General features: G+C 37.1%; 2 protein-coding genes across 4 annotated transcripts in view; one reads left to right on the forward strand and one right to left on the reverse strand.

The window, feature by feature from the left end:
- LOC127451755 (casein kinase I-like) overlaps positions 1 to 9575 on the reverse strand; it is a 40793-nt gene extending 31218 nt beyond the window's left edge. For 2 of the 3 annotated variants that reach the window (XM_051716679.1, XM_051716681.1), the window contains exon 1: positions 9092 to 9575. In XM_051716679.1, the coding sequence (XP_051572639.1) occupies positions 9092 to 9167 (76 nt within the window). In that variant the 5' untranslated portion in view covers positions 9168 to 9575. Of the gene's footprint in view, positions 1 to 8211; positions 8321 to 9091 lie in introns of all 3 variants that reach the window. The other variant, XM_051716680.1, reaches the window with a different exon arrangement.
- Positions 9576 to 14255: 4680 nt separating this feature from the next.
- On the forward strand, positions 14256 to 23288 carry dus1l (dihydrouridine synthase 1-like (S. cerevisiae)). Its single transcript, XM_051716672.1, has 14 exons — positions 14256 to 14342; positions 14751 to 15023; positions 15154 to 15262; positions 16157 to 16207; positions 16293 to 16405; positions 16587 to 16669; positions 16817 to 16920; positions 17014 to 17161; positions 18371 to 18467; positions 18676 to 18761; positions 19013 to 19176; positions 19556 to 19593; positions 20171 to 20246; positions 20666 to 23288. The coding sequence occupies exons 1-14, from the start codon at positions 14277 to 14279 to the stop codon at positions 20797 to 20799; spliced, it is 1542 nt and encodes a 513-aa protein (XP_051572632.1). The 5' UTR covers positions 14256 to 14276; the 3' UTR covers positions 20800 to 23288.
- Positions 23289 to 23453: the final 165 nt, after the last annotated feature.

The raw sequence follows: 23453 nt of genomic DNA on the forward strand, positions 1-23453 counted from the left end.
TTGAGCTTAAGGGCATTTTCAGATCTGTAACTTGTTTGATTGTTCCAAAACAGCGGCTAAAATTTTTACAATGTTGCATTTTCTTCTAGGTTCGGTTCGCTTTTACAAGGCAACATTTCAAAACGGACCAAAAACTGTGAAAATAAAAGTCACATGTGAGCAAACTGTCCGCTGGTCAGAATGTTTTTGCATTGTTCAGGGATTTAGCCCATACATCAATATACCTGAAAAAAATGTGTCAACCGGTGCAAATTTGAGTATTGTTTATGTCACGGTTATGCAAAACGTTGCAGCATGTTACAGAATGTGCATTCCAGTCAGAGGTTACACTGCAAATAAATATTTATCCTTTGCTCAGATGGACACGACTTTTATCCATCATTAGATACTTTTGCATTATTTCTGCATTGAAAAGTGCCTGTTCTTACGATCACAGAGATCTCGCTCTCCCTCTCTCTTGCACGCACACACAAACAGACACATACAAACAGCAGAAAGAATGAATCCACATAAAGATGGTTCATATCTGCTAAAAAGTTGCTAACACCGTTCTTCCCGTGTCTGTTCTGCCGCTATCCAAAAAAGAGAAGCGATCGTCGTAAAATTACCTTAACAACTTTTATTTTAATAATTTGGAACCGGAGCAAGACTAACTTGTAAAGGTGGTCTCGGAGCGACTGTTTTGGTGTGGATATAAATGTAATTCTCATGTTTATATATGCCAAAAATAACCGAACTAAGGAAGAAAACGCACCAGGTTCCGAAACAAATGCTCCAAACAAGCCAGGTGTGAAAATGCCCTAAAAGTGCATTTGACAACCAATTCCTTTTTTACTCCAAAAAAAGTACTCACTGGCCCATTTTAGACTGGTTCATACAAATGTATGCTAATTTTTTCCTTAAGATAAAAATTCCATTTCCTGGGTAGGGGTGTAAACGTGAGATTTTCATAGTATGATAACTGTCACAAGAAAATACCACGGTGTTGTGGTTAGTGGTCGACTGATATATCACCGAGGACGATAATTTGGCTGATATTCTGATTTTTTTAATTATCAGCATCGGCCGATAAATTTTCCATTTGGCCGATTTGTTTCTTGAAGGCGCTGAAAATCACCTGCTTGCATGTGAAGCAAGACACGTAAATGACCAGTCACGATTGGTTTTGTTATTACGTGCCATCGTGTTACTACAATTATAAACCGGTGTGCAACAGTCTCATTAATATGGACCGCATAAATTAACCACGGCAGACGCATTTGAGCTCATAACGTTAAAGAACTCGCCTGTTTCATTCTCCCTCTCTTTCCTCAACAGTTCCCTGTAACTTTTAACTGTCTTGTCTAATGATAAAAAGGCAAATATCAATAAAACGAATATCATATACGTCTGCAAATATGCTTATATCTCGTTTAAACAGATGTAATAAACAAACCTCACAAAACTTGAGCAGATCCAGCATCCTGTGGAGTGCTCATTTATTTACCTCTAAAGCACGTATTCTATCAGCCTCTCCTCAACAGTTCCCAGTCACTTTTAACTTTTCTAATGATAAAAGGCAAATATCAATAAAACTTCTATTACATACCATTTGCAAATATGCAGATAACTCGTTTAAACAGATGTAATTCACAAACCTCACAAAAGTCCAGCGTTTTCTTCCTGTCGAGCGCTCATCTAATATCTTCCTCTGAAGCACGTATTCTATCAGCCAGAATCAAAAACTTCAGGATCAGGATCAAAAGTTCCTCTCATTCACAAATCATGACGGTCAGACCATGTCAATCCAAGTAGGCTATGCAGGCCATTTAAACTGTCAGGAGATTGCTGCTCGCACTGGATCAGCACGAGCACGTGAGTGCAACTTCAAAGTAAAAGTGCTTCACGTGTGCCATAAGTAAATATCTTATTCACTATGCACTGTATGTACAATGGGTTTGATTCTGTCTTTTTTGAGAAAATGCGGACATACCATCCATGGTTGCTGGACTACTGTGTGTACTGCTATTTTCTTCTTCCTAAAATTAACAATTACTTCAGGTGCAAATAAATTACTAAAATTTGATGACTAAACAGAAATAAAAAAACTGCTATCTACCATTTAAAATACAATATTATTTTTTTAGATTATTTTTTACAAGGTTAAAGTTTTGTGTAAAATTGAGTAAATATAGTGCTAAATAAGTTTGTTATTTTTTTTTTTATTTAGCAATTTTATGTTTGTTATTTACTATATTAAATTGTGTGATATATCGGCATTGTATCGGCCTGTCGGCCACCCTTCTCTCTGGATATCGGCATCAGCCATTAAAAAAAACCCATATCGGTCGACCACTATTTGTGGTATCACAGTATTAAGGTGCATTGCTTTCATATTTAGTTATAGCTAAACTTAAACTAAAAAAGACCTCCAAGTAAACTGAGGAAGTCGCAATTTAGAGATTTATTTTATCACGTCAAGTTTATATGACTTAATTGAACTGATTTGGATTTAAGAAAAGTTCAGAAAAAAAACCTGACTTTCCATTCATACAATACCGTGAATGAGATGTTAACTGTATGAAAACCATCTGTTTTACAACCGAGGTATAACATAAAACCGTCACATCCCTATTCCTGGGGAAGCCTTCCATGATGCAATCTTGGAGATCAATCAAACTCAGACACCAAACCCCCTCCCCCCCCCAAATGCAGGCAGCTGGCTTGCTTCTCAACCCCCATCGCTCACTCCAGAGCCGGATCTCTCCAGAGGGAATGAGGGTTAGGCCTGTGCCTGTCTGGAGAACAAATTGGTTGCACTCATCTCAATCATGTGCATTTACTATAAAAAACATTTTTGCATGATGCAAGTTTGATGGTTTGTGCAGTGTGTAGACAGATGGATACTTGCGTTTAGTTTCAAAATTTAATTCATAAACGAGAGATTTGCTAAATATTAGGGATGTAACGGTCCATCGATCTGGATCGATGCATCGATCAAATATTCAACAATGCGATTTCATCAATACAACACGTAAACAGATGATTTTCTTTTTTTTTTTTAAAGATGCACCTTTATTTTGACACTAATGCCAGCCACGTCCGTACGCATTTCCGTCATGCAATGCAGCAACCTTATAATATTCATCTCGTTTTATAAGCGCAAATATGCTTCTCATATGGGACACGGATGTGTGCGGAGTGATTCAAGCATGAAGTTACGCTCTGCTCCATCCGTGTGTGCCTGTCAACAGGGCTGCAAGCTCCGGTAACAGAAAAGCGCTTATGATCATGCAATTAAATCGGGCTTCCCTTGATATTGTGGCGCATGCGATTATTTGAATTCTACATTAGACTTTTCTATTTTAAAGTTCTACGGAGCAATTCAACCAATTCAAACGGCTAAACAGCCACAATATTCTGAACGGGAAAGAAAAAGCACCCGTCCAACACCAGCATCAATTACAAGACTATTCAAATCTACACATAAACATCCTTACTAACAATTATCACAGTAAAATGTAACAGAATTTTCTATACAACTGTGAAAGTTGTAGCCAAGAAAAAACACGAATATCACATACTCTCCTGTCAGAAACAAGTTGTGGGTATGTGAGTATTTTGGACTGAAAGACTTGCTCGATTGTTGTAGAGATGACAAATTGTACTGTATAAACACTGTAGTGTTTACCTCATTCCACAAGACAATGAGATATCATCAAACGATTGATGATCACTTGTGTATGTGACTTTATTTTTTACATTTTTTTTCTGTATAATTTTTTTTTCAATAACTGAAGTACCTTATATTGTTGTGGATGTCCCAATCTGGATACTGGATTTACAATTTTCATAGAGCTCAATAAAATATTCAAATTATATTTTGGTTTCATTTGTGAGATAATAAATGTTACTGATTGTGTAAAATAGGCGCATAATATCGTAATATCTATAGCAGGCCCCTGAATCAAAATCGCAACGCGGCAGACTTTGAGGTATCGGCAAACATCGGATCGATACAAGATGGTATAGTGATGAAACTGCCGATTTTCACCTCTACTAAATATGCATCACTAGTACAAGAGAATAGTATGTGGAAACAGTGTGGGTCCTGTAGTACCTGTTTAGTTACACAAAGTCAAACAAATGGAATTTATAGATTTGACACCACTGTAATAAACAATCAAATCAAAAATAGACTTTTATATATATTTTTATTATATATTATTAATTATTATTATACTTTATTATAAGGGTGTTAATCCACTGAACATTGGGACACTGATGACTCACACAACACAATTACAAGGTCAAACATTTAAACACCATTAACAACATTGGTGTATTAAAGACACTATCGTGTAGACGGGTCAATGTAGATGGCCCTTGTGACTACTGAGCTAGAGAGCTGATTGAGACCAGAGACTGTTTAGCACGAGACAGACCAGAAAAATAAATGGGAAAAATTGGAACACCCAACAGAGCTGTTCAGGTTGTAGTCCAAAAACCCAGAAGAGAATTCACCATGGGTTCCCTCTGAATTTTTCTATGGGTTTTTATAATGGGGTTTTTCAATTTATGAGTAAAAAAAGGTCTGTGGTAAACATTACTTGACGATACATGGACATTTTGTTCTACAACATAAATTACACACTTTCATGCATAAAACTTGATTTTTGAAGCCGTACTGAATTACATAATTTTTTATTTTTTTTTTTTTTTTAAACACAGCTTCAAAATTCATGTTTGCCATATGAAAGTGTATAATTTATGTTGTAGAACAAAACATATCATCAAGTAATGTTTACCACAGACATTATTTAACTCATGATTTTTAAAACCCCCATAGGAAATTCCCGAGGGAATCCATGGTGAATTAGCCTTCCAGTTTTGTCTACAAATTGACATCACAGCTGAACAGCTCTATATGGTGGATGTAGAAAAGGAAGTCCCGCCTTACAGTTAAAAGAGCCAATTACCTTTAAGATACAGACATCACCTGTCATTTAATTCGAGAACACGCATTAGCTGGATCAGTCTGAAAAAAACAGTTTTTAGCTAAAGAAGCACAATTCATGATACTATTGTTGTCAGATTTTACTGCTGATTTGAACAATGTTATTGGATTGTAATCTTGACCAACCACTTTGGAGATTTCTGTCTATTCCCATTCAAGTAGACAGAAGCAGTACTTTTATGTTGCTGGTATCCACAGAAAAAAGCTGCCTGGAAGCGTTACCAACCTGGCTGCAGAGTGGACTTACAGCCTTGAAAGCAACTTTCATGGTTCATGGCTATGACATTAATAACGCCTATTGCTGGCAGCTCTTGCCCCTATTTCGCCGTTACAAAGCATCTCTATCAAACTAATTGGAAAAGTTAAGTTACACCCCGTTATTTCGCATTTACACTCGGTATGGACTAAAGTGTCCAGATTGTTTAAATTGAACACTTATTTAAATCTTGCCTTGAGCATATGGCAGAACCCAAGACTGTGTATTGGCAAGTCCCCTTTCTGCTGGCCAGAGTGGATTGTGAGGGGGGTTGCTACACTCGGTGACCTATATGAAAGTGGAGTGTTGAGATCGTTTGAAAACTTGGTCCAACATTTTGGGATCCCCAGACCTCAGTTTTATAGGTATTTACAATTGCGCCACCTGCTTTGTACTATTTTTGGGAGTAGCACACACCCCCCTGTGGAGGCAGATGCTTTGGGAGAGGTGACTGCGGCTTTTGGAAAAGGTCATGAGGCATCAGTGTACTACTCCCTGTTAATTCAGAATATGGGGGATGGAGCCTTAACTTCTATTAAGAAATTATGGGAGAAAGATTTGAATTTGGTATTGGAGGATGGAGTGTGGACTAAGATTCTGAAAAATGTCAAGTCTGCATCTAGAGATGCAAGGGTTCGCCTTATGCAATTTAAGATTTTACAAAGATTTTATTGGACCCCCTCTAGATTATACAGGCTTGGTCATAAAGACATACCCACATGCTGGCGATGCTAATCAGAAGTTGGAGACATAGTCCATGTTTTTTGGGGTTGCGTTAAGATCCAAGATTTTTGGTTAAAGAATCAGAATTACTTGCGTGACATTCTGGACACTCAAATTTTACTTTGCCCCAGACTTTGCATTTTGGGCAATGGGGAAGTTATAAATTCAGGTGGCAAATATATTAAAAATTGGGTTCTGACTAGCGTGATGATCGGTAGACAAATTATTTTAAGGCGATGGAAGTCAGACAGAGCGCCACCACTTCCAGAGTGGTGTGCGGAGATGGGGAGGGTGGCAACTTATGAGAGGATGATAGATGGAAGGCTGGGGCTGGAGGACTTATTTTTCAGGAAGTTTTGGAGGACTCTAGAGGAAGGGATGAGGAGGGAGATGTTTAGTTTAATTATGTATATTTATTATATATTTTATTTATTTTTATTGTTTGTGTGTGTGTATTATTTTATGTGACCACAGGGGTGTTCTTTGGGGTAGGGTGGGGTTGGTGTTTGGGGAGGGATGTTAATGAGTGTTAAAAGTTAAATGTTGATTCGGTGTGTATATGTTGTGTTTTTCTCTGTTGTGCTTTCTTTTTGAATCAATAAAAAAATGTTAATTACAAAAAATAACGCCTATTGCCTACTTAAAAAGGCACCAGCCCTTCGATATATCCCACTAAATCTTTGGCAACACAGGAAAAATAATTAGATCTGTGAAACAGCATTTGAGAATGTGTTTTACAAAGACTATTACAAAGTTCATATTCGTGCCGAGCCTAACCGTGCTCAAGTAGAAATGCTACTGGAAGCATTCCTCACCATGCTCAAAAATCGTTTGGCCCGATGGTGATAAAGTGGGTATTTGTAGTCTCATTGATTGGGTCACTGTGCTGATCTGGCTTCACCTCAGATCCATGCAGGCAAAAGACAATCAAAAATGTTCTTGGACTAACTCTATGAAAAAGTTCAACAAATTAACAAGCTACAAGATACTCAACCAGATATCCTGTGTTTTCATGATAGCTCAGAGTACAATTTACCCAGATCTGGTGCACGTATGCAGGCCAGCGCTGTACATTTTAAGAGGCTTGGTGGAGAGAGCATGTGTTGTTGATCAGGTCAGCCTGGCCCCCTTTAGCCCCAGCTGGAGCTCATCAGGCTCTGCCTCCCCAGGTGTGGGGATATTGGGAGTCTTTACATAAGCCCCTTACAGAGTACATGGACGCGGCTGTTTTCAGTATACCAGCTGAATCACCACTGTTGCATAACAACATTTAGGCACATTGTAATTCACACAATGGGGTTGTATTGATGACAATTAATCCCAAACAACACGTATAAGATCTGTAACCCAACACTAGCGTGCAGAGTTGAGGCGTGATGGCAGCTGAGATTGTGCACTTCTGCAGCAAACAGAAACAAAAGTGTTTTATGTAAACAGCCACACAAAAACCAGCTGATCAACTTTTTTCCCACTTTGTTTGGAAACATCAACAGACTTCTGCAAATGCGTTGGGTAACTTTGCAAGAACACACAGGGCAGTTAATCAATTCAGATTTAGGATCTTTGCTTTGGAACTAATGGTTGTTTTTAAACTGTGCTGGAGAGAAGTACAGAGAGGAGGCGTGGAGCATTTCTCCACCAAAGTACTGCTGAGAATGTATCATAAACAGAACAGGCCAGCGATGAGATCACAGCACACTACTCCAACTGCAAAACGAAAAAAGACACGGTGAAGGGTTGCGCAAGAGCGCAAAGCTCACAAAACCACAAAGTACCATTGTGTCTTATGCATTCTATATAACAAACTGAGTTGTTAAACTTTGCATCATGAGTCAATCTATAAACGCTTCATAAAGTTACCAAACATCACAACGATTGGTCCTATACCCCGGACATACTGGCAACGTTTAAAATCTTCATCCTGCTGACATATTAGAAAGTTGCATTTTAGGCAGCTGCCCCTAAGGCCCCCAAAAGCAATGTCGAAAACAAACATTACATCATCTGCGCCTTTCACAAGACCCTGTAGATGTTAAGTTGAAACTTGCACGCAAAGGGAACTTGCCAGCAAGTTAAGATAAAGCATAACGGTCCTCTTGAAAAGGTCCTTAAAATTAAAAACGTTTGCTTGCTTTGCACTAAACTACAGCCAACATGTAGGAACAGCTCTGCAGAATAACATCAGGCAAGTGCTTGCAAAGATCTGGTCACACAAGCAACAGTATGCAATACAAACTCAAAGTGTTTTGATGAGGTAGAACTTCACTTCCTCTTGAGTTTGCCCAAGGCACGTTCATTCTGTGCCTGACCATCAGTCAAAGGTCAGGTATTACATCGAAACCTTCCTGTAAGAAAAGTTTGTTACGCTAGATATTAATAGGCTATTCTCCACAGAACGTGTCCTGTCAATAACAAGGACACCGAATGTAAATACAAGGGGCAAAATTACATATTACCAATTTTAGACATAATGCAGGCTCAACTCCTCTTCAGACCGTCTTTGACAGGATTTATTTGGACATGTACACTTCACATTACTCATCTAAAAGGCAGCCTACACATTTCAAATATGAGATTACTGAATCCTCCAACACAAGATTTTAACTGCTTATAGCAAGCATCCGAATACATTAAAATGCAGCTGACAAGACAGCCAGCAAAACACAGAACTGTGCAGTTACTGATAGGGAACTACTATAGAAGTGTATTATGTCTGAAACTGGTCTAGTAGCAAATCTCTTCGATGTTAGTTTGAAACACAAATGCTTATAACAGCAGTTTAGCAGATTACAACATTAATCTATAATATATAACAAGCAAAAACTGTAATTGTAGTAAATGAAACCAGGCTGGTTGTGTTTTTTTATTAAGTAATATTCTTTATATTATTTTCTCACTAAAAATGGGTCTAATACCTGTTGTACCAAATATAAAAACTGTGGTGTTTATGGGAAGGGGGCGCGCGCTTCAATAACAGCTGACTGGTTGTTTCAACTGAGGGACGTGAGGAATCTATTTGACGTTTCAAAACAAAATATGATGTGTAGCATCTTTCACTTACGGACAGTTAGTACTGACTCTATCAATAAACGAAATAAAAACGAACGACTACTTACCCAAATAAATGTCACCAAAGGATCCAGAGCCAATCTTCCTTCCCAGTCTGTATCGGTTTCCTACTCTCAACTCCATGATAAACGACTAAATAACAAAGCTAGCAATAAGGCTAGCTTGAACAGGACTTATTTAAATTATATATGTACGGTAAAAGCCAAGAAACCAACGAAAATGTGTCCTTTGTTATCCGTCTATTCTTCTGTCTCTCCCAGCCAGAATCCCCATATACAGCTTGCTAGCTTGCTAATTCCCTTCACAGTAGCTCTCTAATTTTCACCAGTTGTTTTCAAACATTCCGAATTGGTAACTATCAAAATACTAGGCTCGATAAAAAGAGTGAAGTGTAAACTTTATGCTCCAGTAAGTTTTACCCTAAAAATCGTTTGTTTAAAAAAGGATGAAGTCGGATTTTGAGAGCGACTCCCTCCTAGCTCTGCTGACCCCGAATCTACCATTTACTCTCTGAATAGCTGTGCTGCAACAGAAGCTCCATCAGTTGAATAATCCAGAGGACGCAGTGACGTCACTTCCCGTAGCAGTCGCGTTGACACAACAAAACCAATGCTTGGATTTCTATTGTTTAGTCTTTTGAAATGTTAATAACTCCCGTTTAATAATAATTTAAAAAGAGGGGTTCAATACAATTTATGCTCTATCGACAGCATTTGTGGCATAATATTCCAACAAAAATTAATTTTGACTTGTCCATCCTTTTCTTTAAAAAAAAAAAAAAATCTGGGTTACAGTGAAACACATGCAATAGAAGTGAATGGGACCAATACATAAACATTTAAATTCTGGATGTTTTAAAAGTATAGTCACAAGACATAAACAATGTGTGTGTTAACATGATTTTAGTGTGGCAAAATCGCTCAACATTTTATAGGTAAGGTATAGCCAATTTTACAACTTCGTTACCATGACGATGTAATGTCAACAAACTTTAAAATGACTGTAAAAATTATTATTTTAAAAACTTTATAGCTCAAATAATAAATGGCTTTTAACAGAAAAATTAATGTAAGTACTTTTATAAGATTATAATTGTCACATTCCTGTCTTTAAACACTCCAAAAACTGGCCTCCATTAACTTCCATTATAAGTGTCTCACTGTAGCTTAAATTTTTGCTTTTTTTAAAGAAAAGAATGAACGAGTCGAAATTATTTTTGTGGCAATCAACATTATGCCACAAATGCTGTTGATTGAGCTTAACTTGTATTGAACGCGGAATATTCCTTTAAGTATGCTTTTATACGTCAGTAAAGCGTTTTCCTATGTTATTTTGATTTTATGACATTGCACAGGGATGTAAACAAATGTATTTATAGGGCATATACATTAATGTATATTTGTCAGTTAATATAAGTCATGTTTCTATTAGATTTGTAAAGCTTATATAAAGCTTCTTGCCTGAGTTAAATACTGAAAAGGGCAAACTTTATCCACAAGTGTTCACTGGGTGTGTTCATTATGCATCAGGAAGAAAATTTGCAAAACCAGTTTGTGATACCCAAACCAAAGTCGAAACGGGTTACTGTTAAACACATAATTAACATCCCTATCTCAAAAATAATTATATCATTTTAAAAAGGCTCACTAATCTCCTATCATAAAAAGGAGACTGGAAATGCATATATGGAGATCTGCTACTAGGTGTAAATTGAATCTTTAATGGATTTTAAAAAAATATTGGTTTAGATCCTGTAGAAAATATTTCTGTGGATGTGTTACATTTAACAGCTCAAAATACAGTATATCCTCATTTAGTCTTTAATCAAATAAGTAATAACAAAGATAAATTAACAACAACATTTCAGTTACAACACTTAAATATGTAGTTATCGTTACATTTCCATTTATTTGATAGATCCTCTTTCATCAAAGCAAATTACAATTAAAGCATACAAGAAATAAAAAACAATTCTAAAAAGTAAGTCTATCTACAACAACTGCACAGTTTGTATAATAATTAAGTTGCGTGCAAGGCCATAGTCTGAAACACTTGCGATGACATTTCATATTACATAAGTATTACAGGCTTACAAGCTGTATTGATAGCTTTACTTGGTGTGTTATTGTGAAATTAGCACCTGAAGCCATGTAAAGAATGGCATATCAATATGAAGTATTACAAATCATTCCTAACAAATGCTCATGGAGACACAGAAATGTCAATTTTTATAGTAACTTGTGGAAATAATGACTCATATTTTCTTATAAGCAGTTTTTACTGCCATGTTTAGAGAGCTATAAAATGTAAGATGCTGTTTGCCCAAATGTGTTGGGTGAGAGAACAATACTTTTTCAATATGACAACATATCAAGTATAAGCTTTCTTTTTACAAAACAGCTTTTCTCAGGATTTAAAGTAGGCTACCCTGTCTGAAACATGAAACATCTTTCTATGGTAACACCCACAAAAGCTGATATTGTATTCAGTTGACCATGATTGGTCAGAGCACAGCCAATGCTTGTGGCCTCATAGGTGAGAGTCACATGACTGAATTACTCAGCTTTCCTTTGCATGTGCTCAGTCACGTTGAGAGCAATGCGCCAAGTTTGTGAACGCCCACTCTGATAGTGGTAACAGATTTATTAAAGAACAGGTCTCTCTCCAAAACACTGCATTAGTGCTGTGATAAACAAGACTTTTTTTTTTTTTTTTTTTTTTTTAGATGTAAACAGGGGCATACAAGAGAGTTATGAGAATGTTCTTCTATAGCTACTATGGCTTAACTCTAGTTTCTGTAACAGGTGTACTCTGTAAACACAAATTTCCTGAAACATGATGAACCAATAATAGGATGTCTGTTGATTCTATTACTAATAAAGAGAAGTGTAGAGATATATAACACTGATTACACAACCAGTGCACACCCATGCAGGCAACACATGTCAAAGTGCTTCTCAATCTATGTTGTATTATAGCTGCAAGTTGTGTGTATTCAGTTTAATTCAAATAGTAAAGGACTTATTCGTTCAGCTTTTGATATTAAACACTAGGTACAGTGAAGCACCGGATAAGCACTTATTTTGTTTATTTGTTTTCCTTGCCATGTCAAAGTCTCTAAGAGACATCTATTACATATATTATTTGTAATGTATTCAAACATATTTTAAATAATTGTTTCAAAAATATATTTTTTATTATTTGTGTTACATCAAAGTACCTTACAATGTCTTATATCTCGTTAATAAGAAATGCAAGATACAGACTCCTCAAACAGGGCACAAAACCACAAATGTACAACTTAATGCTGAACAAAATAGAACATGGTGTATCAATGTAATATTGGTGTACACTGACATCTGATGGCCAATTCTGGTGCATGCGTAAATTGATTATTTCACTGCGTGATATCTGTAAATTACTGTGATTGATTAGTAAATAATCAAAGAAACAAAAATATAATTGTATCTTAAAGAGATAGTTCACCCAATAAGGAAAATTATTTCATCATTTACTCATCCTCATGCAAATCACATATGTGTATCACTTTCTTCTGCTGAACACAAACAAAGATTTTTAGAAGAATATCTCAGCTCTGTAGGTCCTTACAGTAAAAGTAAATGGTGGCCAGAACTTTGAAGCTCCAAATAGCATATCGCCACCTACTGGGCAGTGAGGAGAATTGTTATTTCACTGTGTGACATCTGTAAATTACCGACTGATTAGAAAATAATCATAGAAACAAAAATATAATTTTATCTTAAGTTCCCATCGTGCTCTTCTGATTTCCTTTCCTTTAGTCAAATGCGAAACAAAAATGTGTATACAAATTCGACCCCCTTACAAAGAATGTAATTTATATATATATATATATATATATATATATATATATATATATATATATATATATATATATATATATATACCGATCAGCCACAACATTAAAACCACCTGCCTAATATTGAGTAGGTCCCCCTTGTGCTGCCAAAACAGTGCCAACCCGCATCTCAAAACAGCAATCTGAGATGATATTCTTCTCACCACAATTGTACAGAGAGGTTATCTGAGTTACTGTAGACTTTCTCTTAGCTCGAAAAAAGTCTGGCCATTCTCTGTAGACCTCTCTCATCAACAAGGCTTTCCAGCTGCAGAACTGCCGCTCACTGAATGATTTTTGTTTTTGGCACCATTCTGAGTAAATTCTAGAGACTGTTGTGTGTGAAAATCCCAGAAGATCAGCAGTTACAGAAACACTCAAACAGCCCTTCTGGTACCAACAATCATCCATGTGATTATCTAATCAGCCAATCGTGTGGCAGCAGTATGCACTGCTGTGTCATGCAGATACGGGTCAGGAACTTCAGTTAATGTTCACATCAACATCAGAATGGGGAAAAAATGGGATCTCAGTGATTTAGACTGTGGCATGATCGTTGGTGTCAGATGGGCTGATTTGAGTATTTCTGTAACTGCTGATCTCTTGGGATTTTCACACACAACAGTCTCAAAAATTTACTTAGAATGGTGCCAAAAACAAAAAACATCCAGTGAGCGGCAGTTCTGTGGACGGAAATGCCTTGTTGATGAGAGAGGTCAACGGAGAATAGCCAGACTGGTTTGAGCTAAAAGAAAGTCTACAGTAACTCAGATAACAACTCTGTACAATTGTGGTGAGCAGAATAGGGTTGGCGCTTTTTTGGCGTCACGAGGCGGACCAACACAATATTAGGCAAGTGGTTTTAATGTTGTGGCTGATCGATGTATACATATTCCCATGGTTGTCAAACACAACAGTATCAAAATCAACATAGCGCCCTCAACTGACAACTGTTATGAATCTGAATATGACATTAAACCTGAATGTTCCGCTTTAACAACTAAACTATGAAAACGCGCAAAATGATTGACAGGCAGAAAGCACATGAAAGACTTCTGATTGGCTGATCAATGAATGTGTCCCCGGACACATTTTAGTTTGCTGTTTACAAAGTCTAGTTCTGTCACAGAGACTGGTAAGATATCTCAGGACACTAATTTCAGTGATATCTTTCACGGAGAATGAACATTTGCTGTATACCATTACATAAAGAATTCCTTACAGCACCTTTAATGGGCTATTCCATAAAGAGAGTAATTTTATTATTTCGGACAGTGAGTATGTATATCTGGAATACATCTACAGTGTCATTGTTTTCACACGGATGTATTTTACTGAGACACACACAACACTTCATGTGCCGCACAGAGCTGCTGCTGCTGCTGCTGCTGCTGCTGCTTGAGGCTGAATCAATACCTACTGTAAGTATTCTGCTCTCATCGCATTTTTATCAGGAGATGTCCTGGTTAACATATGCTTGCCTTTATTTCATTATACGTTCTGACAGACATGCTTAATATGAACAGATTGTTTTTTAGCAATAACAAAATGGTGTTAGGCTCTTTAAGTTCTTTTGAAAAACCGTCTTCACCTAATGTTTTGTAAAAGAACACTAAAAAACAATCTATCAATACCAGTGTGCTATAATAATGTTCATTAAGTTAACACAGTTAACCTAGATTGCTATGCTAACAAAGACACACAGGATGTGTCTCAAAACCTAGAGAGCTGCCTACCTAGATAGCACATCTGAGAATGACCGGCGATTGAGTTAGGAAATGTATGGCTTTTATCTACTACGTATCTGTTGCATTTTATTGTGTATATAGAATATCTACAGCAGCAGATTGTGTATAGCAGCTGTCATGACGAAACCTCGTGGGTTCGAGTTTTGGAGAAGCACTCTGAAGTGTGCACGGTACGTGGTCGCGCCCATGGTGGACCAGAGCGAGCTCGCCTGGAGGCTGTTGAGTCGCAGACATGGCGCAGAGCTCTGCTACACTCCCATGCTGCACGCACAGGTGTTCGTCAGAGATGCAAACTACCGCCGTGAGAACCTGTTTAACGAAGTAAGCCAAGAAGACCGACCCCTCATCACACAGGTGGGTCCATGCACTGCTCAGATTCTTTGGCACAAGATTGTCACTTTCTGCTTTGAACTTTGGCATGACTAAACAAGTACACTCCTCTCATGAGGGTCAGACTCATTTTTAATTTGGTATCTCAATACAGTTCTGTGCCAATGATCCTGAGGTGTTTATCCAGGCAGCTCTGCTCGCCCAGGATTACTGTGATGCCATTGATCTGAATTTGGGCTGCCCCCAGATGATTGCAAAAAGAGGTACCAAAACTCAGCCAACACACTGGTATTTTCTTTTGTAATGGAGGAGATATAGAGGTGGAGTTTGGTCCTTGCACTAGGGAAAGGGTCATTATCAAAACATAATAACAAACATGTCCCCTGACCCCAGTCATGAAAACGATTTAAAATGGTCAGGAAACCCCATTGAAAAGGCATTGTTCTATATCTTAATCTTTTATTAAATAATATGAGATGGTTTGACTCTATTTTAGTTTGCACATGTTTTAGAAAATGTGTCATTTGCCTGAAAAAAACCCTTGTCCCCTTCATCTGGTACACCACTTCTGTGACATACAGTTATTTACTGTATGTTTATTTATTTTTTACTCATTTTGTTTTCTAAAGTCAAGCATTCGTGCAAGACCTAACAAGTGTGCAAACAAGCAAAACAAAACAAGTAATTAATAATTTAAATAATAATAAAAATAATAAATGTTTGTCACTTGATTTTGTCATTGGTGTTATCAATGGTAAAAACTTTTATTTTGAAATGCAAAAAGTTGTGGGGAAAAAAACTTCCAAGGTCAAAATTCAGTGATTTTCCCACCATGTGTAAAAAGTTATTAATTTACATTTGAATGGTAATTTTTTTTTACATGGTTCATTGAAGAATGTAATTGGTGGTACACTGCTAAAATGTCATGTGAAAGATATTTATTGAAGAAAATTAAAATGATTTAATGGTATTATTTATTGATTTTAGTCTGATCAGATGCTTTCAATATTTTGTAGGTCGGAAAGTCAACATTTTTCATAAATGACCCAAAATTTAATTTAAATTTTTTTTTTTTATATTTTTTTTTATACATTGATCTCAGATTTTAGCAGAATGTGTCCATAAATGCTCATTTAATGTTTGCGGTTCTTTCTAAGGCCATTATGGTGTATTTCTTCAAGACGAATGGGACCTTCTTGAGAAAATGAGTAAGTCATTCTTTTTAAACGATTTGGTAAAGCTGTGAATCTTGCAAAGAATGTGTAACTTATTTAAGTGTCTCCCTCACCCCAGTTAAATTGGCTGATGAAAAACTCTCTGTGCCCATCACTTGCAAAATCCGGGTCTTCCCAGAGATTGAGAAAACAGTAAAGTATGCCAAAATGCTGGAAAAGGCCGGATGCCAGGTAAAGTGCTTTGGTTTGCTTTGTGGTGTCAAAGGACCTGGAATTCAATTTTCAACAACATTGTGTTGTCACCAGACTAGATCTGTAACATCTACATTACCACAACCCTCTAATTTGATTCATAGCTTCTTGAACCAAGCTGCTGATTGGTTCCTTATGCAGAGTTGCACATCTTTTATAGCTCCTCACAGTCCATGGGAGAACCAAGGATCAAAAGGGGGCTTTGACTGGTATTGCAAGCTGGAAGCACATCAAAGCTGTACAGTAAGAAATAGATAACACTTTTTACTGGCTGTTTTTATTTATTTGTTGTTTCTAGTTCTTAGTTTCTTAGTTTCAAAGTTAGCCTTGTGCAGGTGTTTGTGGTTCTGATTTTAATTAAATTGTACATGTTCATCTTTTCTTGTGTAGGGAGGCTGTAAACATTCCTGTTTTTGCCAATGGAAACATCCAGCACTTGAGTGATGTACAGCGCTGCATGGAGGAGACTGGAGTACAAGGGGTTATGAGTGCAGGTAGCATCATCCTCTTATCTTCTGATATCTTGCTCAAAACTCTTTGATAGTATACAATACTCTAATATTTATATGAAAACTTTACATCCACAGAGGGGAATCTGCACAATCCTTCCCTGTTTGAGGGATGTAATCCACCTGTGTGGGAGATGGCTGAGGAGTACCTGGAGGTGGTACAGAAACATCCACCCTGCAGTCTGTCTTATGTCCGTGCCCACCTCTTCAAACTATGGCACCACACGTATGTTCTTACAGCACACAGATTTAAAACACTGGACACTGTTCACACAATGGAAAAGTTTCTTGTGTAGAAGAAAGTGTGCTTGCTTTGTATTAAGATTTTTATATCTTTGAATAGAATTATCAAATTAAGTAGGGCTGTCGATTTAACCCGATAATTTAGTGTGATTAATTATATGAAAAATAATGCGTTAAAAATGAACGCAATTAATCATGCCTCTGACCTGTATGTAAGATTCCGGAATAAAATAAGGAATATTCCTACCATTGGAGCAATTCAAGCTTTATGTACCACCTTGATGCAGCTGGGGGAAGTCGAAGCTTCAACTGGACAGGCAACACACCTCATCAAATCGACGAGCAGGCAGCACAGCCTTCCACAGTTGACACGCTCTTGCACTCATTGACAGTTGGACTGAGCACAATAGAATGCAGGGATCTTGAGATGGGGGTTTTCACAGATTTAAACTATGTTTAACTTGGCACAGCATCCTAAAAACACCACACTTATGAATAGAGGCACTTAAACTAGTGAGACATGACAGCCAAAGTGAGACGCTCTAAAAGCGTTTGTCTGATGCGTGAGTACATAGACCAACAATAAAAAAATAGAGCAGGGGAAGTAGGCCAGTAATAGGGTTATGTTCAATGATATGGAAATAAAACCCTGATTAAGAAACTTTAACAAGGGCTTGGGTAGCTCAGCGAGAATTGATGCTGATTACCACCCCTGGAGTCACGAGTTTGAATCCAGGGCGTGCTGAGTGACTCCAGCCAGGTCTCCTAAGCAACCAAATTGGTCCGGTTGCTAGGGAGGGTAGCCTTCCTAGCAACTCCCTACCCCTCACATGGGGTAACCTCCTAGTGGTCGCTATAATGTGTGGTTCTCGCTCTCAGTGGGGCGTGTGGTGAGTTGTGCGTGGATGCCACAGAGAATAGCGTAGGCCTCCACACGCGCCATGTCTCCGCGGTAACGCGCTCAACAAGCCACGTGATAAGATGCGCGGATTGACGGTCTCAGACGCGGAGGCAACTGCGATTCGTCCTCTGCCACCCGGATTGAGGCAAGTCACTACGCCACCACGAGGATTTCGAGCGCATTGGGAATTCCAAATTGGGGAGAAAAAAAAAAGAAACATTAACCGTTAAACATAAATTAATTGCATGTGTTAACGTGTTATTTTTGACAGCTCTGCTTTTATAACAACAGGCTACAGATACATCAAGACCTGAGGGAGGAGTTAGCCAAAGCAAAAAACATAGCTGGAATAACAGAAGTTAACAGACAGCTCAAACATCGCTGTCAGGTAAATGGATTTTTAAATTTAGTTTCAATCGTAGAAGATTTTCCTCTACAGGTTTAAATTCACTTTAAGCTTCTCCGTATCCCAAAAATGAAAGCATTTTTACGTTAGCCTTAATGCATAAACCCCATTAGCCTAATGGGGTTCAGAAGAGCAAAGTTTTCTTGAGCAGGGATCACATAAGATGACTTATTGATTTTTACTGTTACAGGAGGAGATGGCTAAAGATGAGTCTGAATGGAATCAAACTGGACTACCCTTCCCGCACTGGATCTGTCAACCCTACGTCAGACCAGCGTGAGAACATACATACTGCTTGGATCATTTGTAACAAGCTAATATTAATTATAGCATATTACATTACATAATTTACACTTGACACCGACACTGTTAAGATTTGTTAAGCAAAGCAAAGGGTAATGCTGTCTACAAATGTAACATCATTTTTAACAGTTTTGTCAGTAATGGAAGTATAAACTAGTTTGAATAGTAAAGCTGGTTTCAGTGCACCCATGGGCACTTAAATGTTAAACTGCTGTATTTTGCAGACCTAAGGATCCAAGCACTGAAAATGGGCAGAAAGCACAAGAGACGAAAGCTGTGAGTGTGAAGAGGCCACTAGAAGACGATGGTTCAAATGACTCTCTATCCAAGAATAAACAGAAGAAGAAAGCCCGTAACCCTCACAAGAACTTCTGTCCAGAGCTGAAACGTAAAGAGACATTACTACTTGAGATTTCTTAGGCTAAATGAAAAAAGTATGTTTTGATATTGCACCAAATATTTTCCCCAAATTTTTAGGCATGTAGACCAGTTGGGGCCTTTCACCCAAAAATTAAAATTCTGTGTTTTCTTATTTTCTCCCCCTCATGTTGTTCCAAACCCATATGAGTTGTTTTTTTCTCTCTCTCTCTCTCTCTCTATGAAACACAAGATTATGCTTGGCAGAATGGTAGACATTATCATAACCTGCTTAGCCTGCTAATGATGAACAATATTACCATTGGTTTATTGGGTGTATTTCATATGAGATATCAGGTAGCCTGAATTGTTTTGATTAATGTATGCTTCTACTTCTTTGTATTCTTCAGCAAAATACATCAAGTGTGAGCAGTGTGGCAACCCCAAAGTAAGTCTTGTTCTATTACCTTATTCTTTTAACCTTTCTGTTATGTTTGAAAATAATGGCACCTGTGATGTTTGGGTCAAAAATGACCCAATTAGAGTTCATTAAATTTACAGCACACTTATCTATTAATTATGAACATGAAAATTTGCATAGGCTTACATGTTTTCACACTGAATACAGGCTTCTATAGTAGCATTTTAACTGGAAAGAGCACCACCTATTTGAGTTGTGGTACTACACATATACAATAGATATACAATAAATTCAGTACTTAAAATAATGATACTTTCGACAAAAATATTATAAAAAGCTAAAACTTTATTTTACATATTCAGTTAGTCAGTGTTGAGGATAACCCAAAGGCATTTTGACGAAGTTTAAGATAAAGATTCGTTTTTCACCGTTTTTAACTCTTAAACGGGTCAGAAATGACCCAGACATAACAGGAGTGTTAACAGTTTACTGTCCATTCCGTGTGTTTTATTAACTTAAAGCATAATACTAAAATTAATGTGTTTGGCTTACTATAAAGCACCATTTGTAAGGACCATAAACTGTTATTCTCTTCCTCCAACAGGGGAATAAATGTGTCTTCAACTTGTGCCGTGGGTGCTGCAAGAGAAAGGCTTTCAAGGAAGTGGCTGATTGTCCAAGTTAGTTTATTAACAGTCTGCTATTGTGTTTGCACTGCACTGCATATGAACCACAAAGTGACGTGATCAGTAATACTTGAAGTTACTTCACACAGAAATTGTACATTATGGAAATACTGAGTTTAATAAGTTAGTTTGGAGATGTCTAGATTCTCAGTTTTAAACCATAAAGAATTAGGTTTTTCTACATTAATTAGCTAAAATCTGGCGTAATTGAGTATTCTTAGGGGCCAAGATTGAAATTTAATTTTTTTGATAACATTTAAATTTACTTTTATATAGTATAGTATATAGCAAAATTACAACACTGCTGTTTGCCAGGTTATATGATCATAGCATGTGGAAGCTTGACCAGCAAAGTCACCATTTTCTATTGGGTGAGTAACAACTATAACCTTTGTGTTAATTTTGGTTCGCAGGTCATGGCTTGAGATTCAAAACCAAGGCCTTGAGACAATGCAACTCAGACACAAGCAGTGGGCTGACAAACAGGAAACCCAGTAGTCAGATTGATCTTTCATCTGCAGTCCACGATCAGCAGCCCCTGGCATAAAGGATGATTGTATATTAGATCTGGGTGACAGTGGCATCTGAAGACTTAAATCATTTACCACTCTGAAAGTTTGTTTGAAATCAGTTCTCACTGCTGCGCTGAACTGAAAACTAACGATTACAGTTGGTGCCAAACCTGGTTGCTTCTCCATTTCTGCACAGATGGAATTGTGAATGTACATGATACTAAATTAACTGAATATTCAGAGCCTCTGTCATACATTACACCAGACATTAAGTTAAAGGTACATCTGCTAACCCTTGCATGTTTTGGTATGTGTTGTGATTATACCACTGTGCTGCTGTTACTTATTGCTAGTTCATCTGTTTTTCTGCATAAGTAGAGCAATTCTCGTTCAGTGTCTTTTAAAGGGATAGTTCATCTTAAAATGAAAATTCTCTCATCATTTAATCACCATCATGCAATCCTAGATGTGACTTTTTTTTTTCTGCTAAACACAAAGATTTCAGAAGAATATCTCAGCTCTGTAGGTTCATTCAATTGAGGTAAATGGTGATCAGGCCTTTGAAGCTTCAAAAAGCAGATAAAGTCAGCATAAAAGTAATCCGTATGACTCAAGTGGTTTAATCCAGGTCTTCAGAAGTAATCTAATCAGTTTTGGGTGAGACTAGAACAAAATATAACTTTTTCACTGTACATCTTGCCATTGTAGTCTCATGATTTCAAGCTCGATTACACTTCCTAGTGCTTAAAGCTAAGGAACGTCGCCTTGTTGTACCACCACAAAGAGACACCAAAACACTTTCCCGGACTTTCAGCTTCATCGTACCACGTTGGTGGAACGACCTTCCCAACTCCATCCGTAAAGCTGACTCACTCTCTGTCTTCAAAAAAAGACTTTTTAAAAACACATCTTTTCCATGAGCACTTAACCAGTCATTAAAAAAAAACAAAAAAAAAAACAATTCCTGTTGCATTTTATTCTGTTTTGAATACTATTCTGATGCTAGTGATACTTTGTAATACGGCACTTTTTATACCACTGTCTCCTTAAGATGATTCGCTTATGTTTTCCTCTTTTGTAAGTCGCTTTGGATAAAAGCATCTGCCAAATGAATAAATGTAGATGTAAATGTAATGTAAAGCATGCACAGAGCGCTAGATGGTGATATAGGAAGTGTAATCGAGCTTGAAATAATCATCGCCAAGGAGACTGCTATCAACATAAACAGTGAAAAAGGAGTTACCTTTTGTTCTGTTCTCACCCAAAACCAACTGGATCGCTTCAGAAGACATTGATTAAACCACTGGAGTCGTATGGATTACTTTTATGCTGCCTTCATGTGCTTTTTGGAGCTATGGACCTACAGAGCGGAGATATTACTCTAAAATTGTTGTTCGTGTTCAGTAGAAGAAAGTCATGCACATCTGGTATGGCATGATGGTGAGTAAATAATGAGCGAATTTTCATTTTTGGATGAACTATCCCTTTAATGAACTGCCACTATGCACTGCTGTTGGGTGAATACATTCATATTCTAAATGATTTAAGATTGCATACTTTTACCTCCCTTTTAGCAAATTTTGATAATCACTTGGAAGAAATGATATTTAAAATTAAGTTGCCACTATAAACGCACACCCTTGTATGGTTATTGTTCCAGAGGAGCTGGACTTTTATCTTGGGACTTTCTGTTTAAATACACTGGTGGAGATCCTAACCTAAAAGAATAGCAGGTGCTCTAGCGGACTTAAAATGTGTACTTTCTTACAATATTTATTGTCTTCCTTATTGAAAGATTTGACAATTGTATGGTGAAGCCACAATCAAACACCTTTTATTTTTAAATTTTCCAAACAACATTATATAAACTCATTTTTACTTTATGGATTTGTTCTGATTACTATCCTGGGCTGTCAAGACCACATTGTAATGCAGTGATTTTTCAATCTTACACTCAGATCTGTGGGCAGAACAATTACATTAAAAAGGTTTCAGACTGAGTAAATTTAAAGTAGATTTAAAAGTAAATGTATCTATAAAACACAATTGTCTGATAACAGATGCCTACTAACAAATTACCAGAAATCAAATGCCATAGTTCTGTGTTTGCCTTTCAGCATTTTGTTTATCAGGAGTTAGTCTCCTATTTGAAAAATGTAATCCTATTATAACTTTAGTTCAACATTGTTAATTTCAGTTGTATTGTATGGCAGCATATCAGTTCATTTTGCCATACTTTTTATAAATACTGTATGACATTTTGAGTCTCACTGTTACTTTTCAGTATCAGGATAAGCAATGACTTCAGCTCAGTGCCTTTTTATAAAAATCGTGGGTCATTCCCTCAAAAACATTCTTAAATGAATCCCTTACTGCCCTAAATGTAGTTGAGGATGTCTAAAGAGCTGTGGTTGATCTGTATGGATGGGGTTTACTGGCAACATTGTTTCCCTCATCAACATCTTACAGTGGTGATCAAGCAGGAATGTTTGTTCAAATACATTTTTATGGTTCTGAAATTAAACTATTTCTCTTGCCCTTCTTTTCTAATAAGATGACCAAAGACTATATATATATTTCTTTTAGTTTTCTGTATATAGTTTATTCAAAGCCTTGTAAGAGAGTTAAGTCTACTCTTTGTTTAGCGTTGACCCGCTTATAATTCACTGGAGTCACAATCTTATTAAAA

This window comes from Myxocyprinus asiaticus, chromosome 14 (assembly GCF_019703515.2).
Source record: "Myxocyprinus asiaticus isolate MX2 ecotype Aquarium Trade chromosome 14, UBuf_Myxa_2, whole genome shotgun sequence".
In the NCBI taxonomy this organism is placed as follows: domain Eukaryota; kingdom Metazoa; phylum Chordata; class Actinopteri; order Cypriniformes; family Catostomidae; genus Myxocyprinus; species Myxocyprinus asiaticus.